This window comes from Budorcas taxicolor, chromosome 1 (assembly GCF_023091745.1).
Source record: "Budorcas taxicolor isolate Tak-1 chromosome 1, Takin1.1, whole genome shotgun sequence".
Classification (NCBI taxonomy): Eukaryota; Metazoa; Chordata; class Mammalia; order Artiodactyla; family Bovidae; genus Budorcas; species Budorcas taxicolor.
Window position 1 is genome coordinate 15,902,897 of NC_068910.1, and position 13,186 is coordinate 15,916,082.

The 13,186-nt window shown below is 40.2% G+C and overlaps 1 protein-coding gene across 1 annotated transcript in view; it reads right to left on the reverse strand.

Moving 5' to 3' along the window:
- ERC2 (ELKS/RAB6-interacting/CAST family member 2) overlaps positions 1 to 12,739 on the reverse strand; it is an 859,053-nt gene extending 846,314 nt beyond the window's left edge. The window contains exon 1 of the mRNA XM_052641926.1: positions 12,083 to 12,739. Coding sequence (XP_052497886.1) covers positions 12,083 to 12,739 — 657 coding nt within the window. The remainder of the gene's footprint in view (positions 1 to 12,082) is intronic.
- Between the last annotated feature and the right edge of the window lie 447 nt (positions 12,740 to 13,186).

Sequence of the window (13,186 nt, forward strand, 5' to 3'; positions counted from 1 at the left end):
AAATTCAAGGTATTTGAAGATTCAAGGTTTTGTTTTTTTTTTTGTTTGCCTTTTTTTTAAGACATCATTCACAATTCTTTCCCACACAATGACGAATCAAGTTTTAACTTTTATATCATTATTTTTACATAAATATATACATTCTGATCACTTCATAAAGTGAGTGAACTGAGTATAGGAAAAGTATCGAGAAAAATGAAGATATACTAAGCACCAATCAACTCAGGGTTTCTCAACCTTGCCTCCTTTGACATTGTTGGACAGAGAATGAAGGGTGGGGGTCGGGGGTAGTCTAGTGTGCTGTAGAATGTTAACTGGCATCCCTGGCCTCTATCCACTAGATGCCAGTAGTACACCCCACCCAGCTGCAACAACCAAATGTCTTCAGACTTTGTCAAATGTCCTCTCGGGGGCAAGATTGCCCCCAGTTCAGAACCACTAAGTTAATTTGATCAATGTATAGTGCCAAGTCAGATGATTCAAGCCCAGTTATGAGTTTATAAGACAAGAAGTATAGTCAAAAACCAAGTATACGGTTTTTCCAGTAGTCAGGTAAGGATGTGAAAGACGGGCCATAAAAAAGGCTGAGCGGCAAAAGATTGATGCTTTCCAATTGTAGTGCTGGAGAAGACTCTTGCGAAAAATCAACCCAGTCAACCCTAAATTAAATCATCCCTGAATATTCATTGGAAGGACCAATGTTGAAGTTGAAGCTCCAATACTTTGGCCACCTGATGGGAAGAGCAGCCATTGGAAAAGACTCTGATGCTTGGAAAGATTAAAGGCAAAAGGAGAAGAGGGCAGCAGAGGATGAAATAGTTTGATAGCATCATCAACTCAATGGACATAAATCTGATCAAACTCTGGAAGACAGTAAAAGACAGAGGAGCCTGGTGTGCCACAGTCCATGGGGCTCCAAAGAGTCAGACATGAATTAGCAATTAAACAACAACAAAGTAGCAGTCTCAGTCAATACTTCTTCACTCCAGAATATTCCTACTGAAAAAAACAAAATGGTTGCTCATCACTTCCAAGATAACAATCAGACGCTAGCTTCACAGGAAAAGAGAGAAAACACTGCACGTCCCAGAATTCTGTGTGTCAGTCTGCTCTAGTTCTTGGCTGCTTGCCCACAATCTGCCTAAAACCTACTCCTCAAACTTTTGGAAATGCTTTCCACAGCTTTCAGAACCTGACCTTTAGAGCAGCTTTATCTATGTGTGTGTGTGAAATAGATTTATAATTTTCTCTACTCCTGCAAAGCCAAACCACTTATTGAGTCCAAATGCCAACTGGGGATGGTGGGAATTTGCACACAGATGTCAGTGGACTCCAAAACAAGAACACAAGAGCTCCACCTGCAACTAATTATAGAAACCAAAATTGCACTCTGGCCAGAAGAGGCCAGGTTCACAACCCATCTGCTTTGGCTGATAAAATCACTCTGGTACTTTTTCTCCTGTCAACATAGACTTGCTTCTTAAAATGCTCTGAGGATCTTTTCTATAGGGAATTTTATTAGGCAGTGAATGTTTTGGGGGTGACCACTCCCTCTGCCTTTCCCTCCCAGAGCTTGGTTTCCATAAATGCCTTTGGCACAAGTGAGACTAAAATAATCTGTTCATTAAAATATTCCAAAATGTTTTCTTTGGTTGATAGTGTGCTGTTGCTATCCCATCACCAAAATAAAGTGATCCAGAGAGAAAACAGAAGATGGAAGTCATTTAATTTTCCCAAGGTCTAGCACAAGAATGTTTATTTTCCTCCCATTAGCCAAGTTTTTCATAAGAAAACCTGGGAATAAAAATCTGTAAAGCTACTAATGCAGTTCATATGGCTGATCCTAGAGCTGACTGCAAGAGATTACTGAAGCAAAAATCAGCTGACATCTGTAACAAAGCTGTATGGTTCACTTTAAATCATTCTCCTACATTCCAGCAAACAAAGAAATCAAGTGTTGGATCTGTGCCATCTCATCTATCTTCAGGACCAAAGGAAGTTTGCACCTACCCACGAAAGACATTTACGATTGTGGCTTCAATCTAAGTAGGTCATTGCCTAAGTCTGAACCAAAGTTTTTCCACCTTTCTGGAAAGGTAGACAAAAGCTACAATTCTCTGTAGAGCTGATAAAGATGATTTCAAGACATGGAAAATGAAATATTTTTTTCTTCTAAGATTCAGCATTCCAGGGTACACTGTGGTGCTAAAACCTAGTTCATATTGCCTAGTTCTAAATCCATGTGGCTATATAAAGTGGGCAAAACACATACACTCATTTCAAATCAGAGTTAAAGTGAAAAAAACTTACACACAGATATGACATATGACTGACTTCTTCATTTCTCAGAGCTCTTGAAACAACTTGCTGCAGCTGCTTTTAAGTTGCTAAGTTGTGTCCAATTCTTTGTGACCCCATCGACTCTAGCCCACCAGGCTCCTCTGTCCATGGAATTTCCCAGGCAAGAATACTGGATGGGCCGCCATTTCCTCCTCCAGGGGATCTTCCCATCCCAGGGACTGAACCCAAGTCTCCTGCTTGGCAGGCAGATTCTTTACCAGTGAGCCACCTGGGAAGCCCTCTTGATATGACTCACAAGCCCTTAAAACATTTGGAGAAAGAGAGTAAGGACAGTACAATTGGACACCTGTTTTTGTCCTAGAGCATCCTTTTGCCCTTCATCTCAATTCCTTTAGAGCTTTGCTCCTCTTCTAATGCATGCAGTTCTAACAGGTCATCAGCCACAGTAACCTCTTCTCACATACCTGTCCCTTTCCACCACACACATTCCCTAGGTCCTGAAGGAAGAATATAAAAAGGCAAGACTAAAGTCCTTCCATAAGTTTTCTAAGTGATAAGTGAAGATACAGGGATCTCTTATCTCTTCGATTGTGACCCACCTCATGAAGGAGAAACTAAGGCTCACATGTAGAGGCAGATACTGAGAACCAGAAACAAAGCAAAGTCCAGCTACAGTTTGAGGCCCTGCATCCAGTCAATCTCAATCTCCACACCTGAGTCTTTCTGCAGTTTCTCTGCACATGAGTGCTTAGTCGCTTCAGTCATGTCCGACTCTTTGCAACCCTATGGTCTGTGGCCCACCAGGCTTCTCTGTCCATGGGATTTTCCAGGCAAGAATACTGGAGTGGGTTGCCATTTTCTTCTCCAGCAATTCACTGCAAGAACTAATAAATTTCCTTTTTTTGCTTATACAGGCTTGGAGTAGCATTCGTGTCACTACTTGGAGTATCACCCAATACCATTAGTAAGTAGGTTTTTTTCATTCTAATGTGTAAGGTCCTTTAGGGCCTCATTTCACCTCACTGAAATGCACCTATTTTTATGGGTATCATAAGTAAGTGTTAGTCGCTCAGTCATGCCCAACTGTTTGCAACCCCATGGACTGCAGCCCACCAGGCTCCTCTGTCCATGAGATTTTCCAGGCAAGGATACTGGAGTGGGTCACCATTTCCTTCTCCAGGGGATCTTCCCAACCCAGGGATCAAGCCCGGGTCTCCTGCACTGCACAGATTCTTTACCAACTGAGCTACAAGGGAAGCCCATGACTGGCGATAATTAGAATGTGTGTGTGTGCTAAGTTGTGTCTGACTTTGTGATCCCATGAACTGTAGCCCTCCAAGCTCCTCTAGCCACAGAATTTTCCCAGTGGAAGCCCCAAAAATTAGAATAATAGTTATCAATTCCAATTTTATATGTTTTATCAATTAGAAAGGTACTGAGCTACAAGTAATAGATACCCAACCAGCAGTGACTTAAACAACTAGGGCTTATTTTCTCACATGACTAGAAGTCTGGAGGCAGGTCACTGCTGCTGCTGGTGCAACTGCTGAGAGATGGCAGGACATATGTCTCCATGCTTTTCTCATCCTTCCTTCCATCGTTACTAACAGGCAACATATTGACACCCAAGACAGAAAGAAAGAGAAAGGAGCATTGCTGGTGACATTTACTCCTTTATCAGGAAAATACAAGCTTTTCTAGAACCTCCCAGATTTCCACTTGGGTTACATTGGCCAGTTACTTGAGGAAGAAGAGGAGAAGTCTGAAGGTGAGCCATTAATCAGACATCATTAGGATATTAGAAGGACTAGCCACTGAAGGAACCTTTGACCACAACAGATGGCTCATCCACTTTACAGTCTCAAACTTTAATGTCTGGATTCTAGAGCTGCTCTTGAAGTAGCCTTTCCCCAACTGTGGCCTTTATACCCTCAGTTTTAGGATTATTTATCATTTCTGACAGATAGTGATATATATATAAATACACACACACACACATATATATTGGACAAAGCATACACACATGTGCACACACACACATATATATATTCATTCCACTCCCTTTCTGCTTTACAGGGAATATATTTCCCTGACCCCATGACTTTGGGCTTGGCCACATAACATGCGTTAGGCAACAGAATATTAGTGGGCATGATGCAAATAGAAGCTTAAAAATGTGTCTATGTGGTTTGGCTGGACACTTGCCATCTGTGATCCACCATGAGAAGATAAAAGATCTGGTAGCTGCTGTTCCAAAGAGAATGTGGAAACATGCAGAACATACCTGAACCACACTTTCAGCCTAGAACCTGGTGCTCAGAGTTTGGACCTGCCCAACTAAGTTGCAGTCAATCTGTAGATATATAAGGGAGAGGTAAATGCTTATCTCTTTAAGCTAGTAAGTTTGGGGATGGCTTGTTAGACATGGTTTATTACTGCAACACTAGCTGCCTAATACAGTTTTAAGGTAAGTTTCATGGTCAAGTAAGTTTGGGAAATTGCTAGGTTAAGCAAGTTTAATAAATATTTTTAACTGCATCAGTCAGAGCATTTCACATGCTGATATGTTGTATTAATTATTCTGCTAGGGCTGCCAAAACAAAGTACCAGAAACTAGGTGGTCCAAACAACAGAAATATATTGTCTCACAATTCTGGAGGCTAGAAGTTCAAGATTAAGGTGTCAGCAGGTCTCTTCCTTCTGAGGACTGGGAGGGAAGGACTTTTGCAGGCCTATCTCTTTGGCTTCTTCACCCTGTCTCTCCCCATGGTCTTCTTTCTCTGCATGTCTATGTCTGTGTCCAAATTTCCCCTTTCAGTAAGGATAGGGTCATCCTCATGACCTCACTTTAACTTGATTATCTCTGTAAAGACCTTATAAAGTCACATTCGGAGGCATTGGGGATTAAGACTCCAACATATCTTTTCTCAGGGTGGGACACAATCCAATCCAAAACCTATGCATTATGAATTTCTAGGAGAGGACTATCTCCTATGTTGTGTCTTTTTTTTTATTTAAATTTTACTTTTTTACTTTACAATACTGTATTGGTTTTACCATACATTGACATGAATCCATCACAGGTGTACATGAGTTCCCAACCCTGAACCCCCCTCCCACCACCCTCCCATATGTTGTGTCTTAAGCTTATTTGGCCAGAAAATTCCCTTCGGAAAGTGTAATTTCCCTTGACACACTTTGGAAACTGGGCTTTGGGGGATCCATGGACTTCAGAATAATAGAAAGAAGACATAGGGATGAGACAGGTCTCAGGAGTGAATATATTTAAGTCCCACCCACAAAACTGATGGGACCCTACTCTCCAGGAATAAGCCCTTGATCTCACAGATATTCAGTATTCAAGGTGACTGCAGCTGCATTTAACTGTCAATGGCCACCCCTTCACAATGCAGCTGTTTCACCACCTTCCTAGCAGGAGATAGAGTTAATTTCATCACCCACTTCCAACTGGTACAACTGTTTGTATCTGGACACTCACAGTGAAATGAATATTTAGAACAGAGTTGAATGACCTCTGTTGCGATGGCCCTGCAGTTATATAAATAAAAGAAAAATAATAATAAAAGAAACAAGGAAATGTGATCAATCTTGACCTTTTCAAGTTACAGGCTCAAAATGAGAATCCATAAATCATATGTGAAACTAGCTCAAAATCTCATCAGAAACCCATATTAATATTGATTGAGAGTAGATCACTTTCTTTTGTGTTAGCCAGAAATAGAAATTATCACATAACCACCACTTAAAAGCCATAACATTCCCCAGACAGGTTTACTTACACTTCTTAGGTTACATTTCCCAATGACCTTGTCCCACTTCGGCACACATGAGATGGGTAAATATTAGATCTAGTAAAATCTCCCAGGGTGTGATGCTGCTAATATTCATGCAGATCCTTGACTAGCCATGCACAAATTAGAAAAATGTCTAAAAATCACTTTATGAATACCTAGTTTGGAAAAATAATCCATTAAAAATACAAAGCTAATAATAGCATAAAAAATTCAGGTATATAAAAAACCAGTAACTTAAATGCACAAAACTGCAAGATGTAAGTCCTTATGAACTTTCTGAAAATGTATTCTCTACCACGTTTTCTCTCTCTCATCTCCATCACACAAGTAAATAGAATGGAGTTGTAAAGAAAAGGCAACTATATAATCTTACAGAAAAAAAAAAAAATGGGTCACTTAACTTCCCCACACGTAGCTGCATTCTCAGTACCACTCTAACCCCACAGGCCATTAAAAGTCCAAAAGGGGCTATCTTAAGTGGCAGCCTAACATCCATGCTAAATCTTTTCTCCTCACTTCTACCCAAATCACTCTATAGGTGTGACAATGAGAGCATGGGACTCCACCTCACTCTTCCTCCATTCCAGAAAATACATCATGAAGCAAAAAGCACAAGTGATAGCATAAGGATAACTTTGCATCCATGCACTCTAGTTTCGACAAACAAACCAAAGATTCCAAATGTCAGTACTGCAACTCTTAGTACCTCAAATGTATTTCTATACATGCAGATCTGTGCCTGAGACATAGGGCCTTGGAGAGAATCAAGGAAGTATGAATGGAAAGAGAGTATGGGGTGAAACATCCACCAGAAACCTGAGTGTCTATACTTCATTCATAAGATATTTGGTTACAGCCACCCGTCCGTTGGCTCTAAGGTCTGTACTTTCTTCAATATAGAAAGTGTGTTCAACATCCTGCCTTAGATCTGGAGTTGGGTTCGGCTTCCTATGACAGAACCACAAAGACCTCAGAACACACTATGAAGGAGTTGGTGAATGGGAGCCTTCTGTAATAACTGCATGAGGGTAAAAGGTCTATGCCAGTGATCATTAAATTCACAGAACTATAACTTTAATATACAAGAGCATTCATGTTTCCTCACCTCCACCTATAATGGACCTACTTCATATTTCTATGCACATAGCACAGTTTGAATCATTTTCAATCACCTGAATTTAGGTTAGCAAAATGCTACTTATCCAAACACCCTGTGATAGAACTACATTTGTAGATGCAGTCTCTGATTGTTGTGGATAAAGAACACTTGATTGTGGTTTCTTATCTCTTTTACATTCGTTTCTTCCATATAGAAAAAGGTTCTGTGATTTTTTTTTCTCTAAAGGGAAAATATAATAAATCATGGTAAATAGTGAGTGGTAGAAAACCTAAACAAACAGCCAACTGTGGAAAAAAAGAAATAAATTCCTAATTAACAATAAAATCCTAATTAAACTAAATTATATTCTGAATCATTCTAACAGAACTATTCATTTTTTCCATCTAATATATAAGTATGATCTTTCTATTACAGTAGGATTCTATTCACAGCTCAGTGATCCTAGAAGGAGGTAGTAAGCATAAATTAAGATCTTAGATGTTGGCATAAAAGAGGCTAAAGCCTTAAGTCACTCAGTCCAGCTCAGTCACTTACCAGCTGTGTGAACTTGGGCAAGCTGCTTATTCTCTCTACATTTATTTTTAATCTGTAAAATGAAAAAAAGTCTAGCACCTACCTCAAATGACTAATGCAAACATTAAACATGATAATGTACACAAAGCTCTAAGCACAATGCCTAGTACATAGTGAGCTCCCAAAAGAAGTCTACTGGCTGCAGTAGCAGCAATAATAGAAACAGAAGCAAAGGCAGAAGTCTGGACTGTTCTCCAAACTTTATTTCATCTAGCTCCACTCTTTGAGAAACATAAAAACAACACTGGTAAACATTCTTAGTGTCCCCTCATATCTGACTCTTCTCCCCTTCCTGGAAAAGAGGAATACACCTCACAGTCCCTCATATTTGTGTCACTTCCAGCCCAAGGAACTGAGAAGCCAATGTGGCAACTCCAGGCACCCTCTTTCTCTGCTGTAGCAATTCTTGAAACCATGTGCCAAGATGCAGAAAACCTGGATCCTGAGTCACTGCTTGGAGGAGAGCTGCCCTGAAGAGTCACTTGACCTGCTTCATACTTCAGGTAAATGAGAAATAAATCTCTGATCTGTTAAGTCACTGAGATTTGAGGTCTATTGCACACTGCAGCAGGATTTACCCTATTATGACCAACAGGTATTCATATATACCTAAAAGGGATCCTGATATACTTCCAAGGGGGTTGGGGGGAGATGTTCAATTTTTTTTTAATAACTTGCTTTTTGTCAATCTTCATATTCTTTATTTTGTAACACTACCCAATATTGCAAGTAATTTTCAAAATCTCTATGCTTATCCCCTCTTTTATATTTTTCATCTAAAAAAAGAAAGCAAGAGGGAGGGGACACATGTACACCTATGGCTGATTCATGTGATATATGGCTGAAATCAACACAATATTGTAAAACAATTCTTTTCCCATTAACAATAAATAAATTTTTAAAAAACAAAATAATTACAGTTTGCTAACAGGTTAATACTGGGGCTTTTGCTTGGTCATATGTTGCATAGCCATATGTCACCCACAGAAACCATGGTAACATGTAATCATATCAGGTCCCAGAACAAGGAAAAGGTAATGGAAGCACCTTCAAATACTCACTTGTTTCTGGCTTAAGGCAAAATGGAACAGTTTAGTGGAATTGTGGATATTATCTGCTTTAAACTGAACCATGCCTTACAAAATAGACAAGGAGCTTAAAATAGTTTTATTAAAAACAAAAAGGTTTTGTGTGTCATTAAAATTTACTTTAATAAATAATTTTATTTTGTCTCTTCCGTGCTAATTCTTTGTGAATGTTATAGAAGACACATAACATATTAGCACACTAGCACATCATGTCATTAATAAATATACATACATGTATAAGTAGGTAATCTGTGCTCAAAAAAATTAATGATAAAATCATAAGAAAAAAGTAATTTTGGAGATGACAGTTTATAAAATGGATTTCATACCTTTTGTCACTTCTTGTATCATTCCTAAACTGTTTAACCTTTTTCCAAACCAACTAAAAAAAGGAAGAAAATCAGTACAGAACTGGGGAAATGCACATAGTAGTAACAGAACTTCATATACCAGCAAAGTCATTTTAAAAAAGCAGAAATGATAGTGAAGGGCACTGATTTGATTTAGGAATGAAGAACAAAGATTTCTGTTCCAACTAAAAATCACATTTCCACATCTGAAAACCAGCAAAGGCTCTGTCAGATAATCAAAGGGATAAGATGGCTGCTTTCCACACATACAAGGAGAATGAAGAGCAGATTCTCAAACAGATCAGAAATGTTTCTATGAACACTTGGACTCTAGTGGCGTAGCAGGCAAGGAAACATATAGAAGGTCAGCAGATGATCTCCAGAAAGGCAGAGAGCTTCATTAGGCCAGCATCAAGACCAAGTATCAGAGAATCACTAGTTTGGCCAAGTTAGAATTATCTTCAGCTTCTACAGAAAGTTAAATGACATTTGAGAATTTTTTCCAGTCAAATGGCACAACACTCTACTCCCCATCTCTTAGCATTTATCTCACTGGTAATAAGAAGTGAGGCTGGGACTTAATCCCAGGTGTGTATTACTCCCAAGCCCCTGTGAACAGCAGCATATACATGAGCCTCACAGTGTAGGTTTCCCAGGTGGCGCTAGTGGTAAAGAATGCACCAGCCGATGGAGGGGACCTAAGAGACAGTGGTTCAATTCCTGGGTTGGGAAGGTCCCCTAGAGAAGGGCATAGCAACCCACTCCAGTATTCTTGCCTGGAGAATCCAATGGACAGAGGAGCCTGGCAGTTCATTGGGTTGCACAGAATCGAACGCAACTGAAGCAACTTAGCACGCACAGTGTAGGTAGAATTTGAAAATGGAAACTAGCTGGGACTGAATAGACAGAGGCAGGGAGAGGGGATGCTGAGAAGGCCACTAATGGAAGGGAACAGAAAGGAATGGAAGTGAGAAATCTTGAGTATGTGCAGGAATTCCCAAGTGTTAATGTAGGGATCAACAAACTCTGGAAAATTCTTCAAGAGATAGGAATACCAGACCACCTGACCTGCCTCTTGAGAAATCTGTATGCGGGTCAGGAAGCAAAAGTTAGAACTGGACATGAACAACAGACTAGTTCTAAATCGGGAAAGGAGTACATCAAGGCTGTATATTGTCACCCTGCTTATTTAACTTATATGCAGAGTACCTTATGAGAAACGCTGGGCTGGATGAAGCACAAGCTGGAATCAAGACTGTCAGGAGAAATATCAATAACCTCAGATATGAGGATGACACCACCCTTATGGCAAAAAGTGAAGAAAAACTAAAGAGCCTCTTGATGAAAGTGAAAGAAGAGAGCGAAAAAGTTGGCTTAAAGCTCAACATTCATAAAACTAAGATCATGGCATCTGGTCCCATCACTTCATGGCAAATAGATGGGGAAACAGTAACAGACTTTGCTTTCTTGGGCTCCAAAATCACTGCAGATGATGACTGCAGCCATGAAATTAAAAGACTTACTTGCTCCTTGGAAGAAAAGCTATGACAAAATTAGACATAATATTAAAAAGCAGAGACATTATTTTGCCAACAAAGGTCCGTCTAGTCAAAGCTATGGTTTTTCCAGTGGTCATGTATGTATGTGAGAGTTGGACTATAAAGAAAGCTGAGTGCCGAAAGATTGATGCTTTTGAACTGTGTTGTTGAAGACTCTTGAGAGTCCCTTGGACAGCAAGGAGATCCAACCAGTCCATCCTAAAGGAAATCAGTCCTGAATATTCATTGGAAGGACTGGTGCTAAAGCCAAAACTCTAATACTTTGGCCACCTGATGCGAACTGACTCATTCCCTGATGCTGGGAAAGATTGAAGGCAGGAGAAAAAGGGGACGACAGAGGATGAGATGGCTGGATGGCATCACCGACTCAATGGACGAGTTTGAGTAAACTCCGGAAGTTAGTGATGGACAGGGAGGCCTGGCATGCTGCAATCCATGGGGTCGCAAATAGTTGGACATGACTGAACGACTGAACTGAAGTGAAGTGAGTGTAGGGAGCACAGATATAGAAGGAGGTGGTATGAGATAAGACTACAAAGGCAGGCTTAGGCATTCCAGGAGAAGGTGCTATAGGCTTAGTCAGAGGCATACTTCATTCTGGAGGCAACGAGTAATTATTGACGGCTTTAAAGCAGGGGAATGGCGTAACTACAAGTAGACACTGGGAAAATTAATCTTGCTATGACATGGCTGATGGACCAAAAAAGAGTAAGAATGTGCCCTGCACGTAGTTAGATGCTTAATTAGTACTGAATGGATAAAGGTAGAAAGACTAGGTTAAAATTTAACATGTTTCTCTAACATATATCAAATCCATCCTATCCAATCCCATTTAATATTTTTCAGTTGCTATTTAGTGAACCAACATCCCTCATTCTAGAAGGAAATAATGTTGCTGGTGCATCAAAAAAATAAAATCAATTCACCAGTCAGATGTAGCCTTCTAAATTGTTGTTTTTAAAGTGTATACTCTTCTTCTATTCAGGGGGAAGCACAAAAAGAAAACAAAATTAACCAAGTATAAAAGTTAGCCATTGAGGTGTGGTTCCCCCTCTTCTGCAACGATATGAAAGGGTTATTGACAAATAAGCAGATCACAAGCTGTAACTTTATCTTTCCTATGCCCTCTTGTAGTCTTCACATCAAACATGTACTAAGCCATAGGTTTCTTGATGATGCCAAACTTTCTCCTGGACAGGCCATGGTACCATCTGCAAAGCATCAACTACTCAGTGAGAAACCAAGGCTGAAAACGTTGACATGAGTCATAACCTACCTGATTTTCTTCATGGGAAACCCTCATCTGCTCCTTGAGGACAGACATCCGAGCTGCCTCTTCTTTCCTCAAGACTCTCTCCTTCTTGAGCTCAGGACTCCAGAAGGTCTTGATACTGTTCATGGAAGATCCCAACTTGCTATCCTTGATGTCGAGCTCTTTTCGTAGGAGGTCATTCTCTCTCTGAAGTTCCTTGAGCTGGGCCTGAAGATCTAACATGGTGCTATCTCTTACCTGCCTCAACATGGAGGGGACCTGGTGGTGGTGATGATGGGATGAGCTGGTCAGACCGCCATGTTGATCCGTGTATGAAAGGACATCTGTGTGGGAAAGTCCAGCAGAGGCAATATTGGGACTACTCCCCATAGCTGTGACTCGGCCTCCATATACAGCTCGATTTGTGGCCCTTCCCAGAGTCATAGTGCCCTTTGGGTAAGTTGTTGAAGCCACCCCCTCATGATCGCTCAGATACATGGGTCCAGATGTAGCATAGGCTGCATTTAGGGACTGGATATTCTCCATGGACAGAGTCTTGCCTGTTCCTCCACCTCCCCCACTACTTGTTCTTCGGTGGCCCAGACGAGGAGACCGTGGCAAACGAGGTGATCTGGAAGGGCTACCTTCCAGATTGGTGATTGTTCTTGCACTTCCATACATTTTTCTTTTCTTATGAGGTGCTACAGAAGAGAAGGAATGCTATATTAAGTTGGAGATTAAGCCAATGTTTCCACCGTTGGCCAGAATTTTCACCGCATTCTTTTCATAGTCTGTACTGGAAAATGCATCCAAACAGAGATCTGAAAAATGAGGGAAAAAAATAATCAAAAATAAGTTTACTTAGAACTCTGACCATTAACAGCATTATATTTCAAAAATATGTTTGTATATGTGTGTGTGTACCTCTAGATGGCAGATTGATGATAAGAATGATAGATAATAGTCACACTCATGCTTATTTAAAAATAGCAATGACCCCAAACTTTACTAACTACATTTAAATATTTTGTAAATTTACCCCATCATGCACCCAAGCAAGGTCAAAAGTTCTTAGAGCAAAAAAGAAGCTCATTTTTCCTTAGGAAAATGAAACTTTGCATTTTGGTC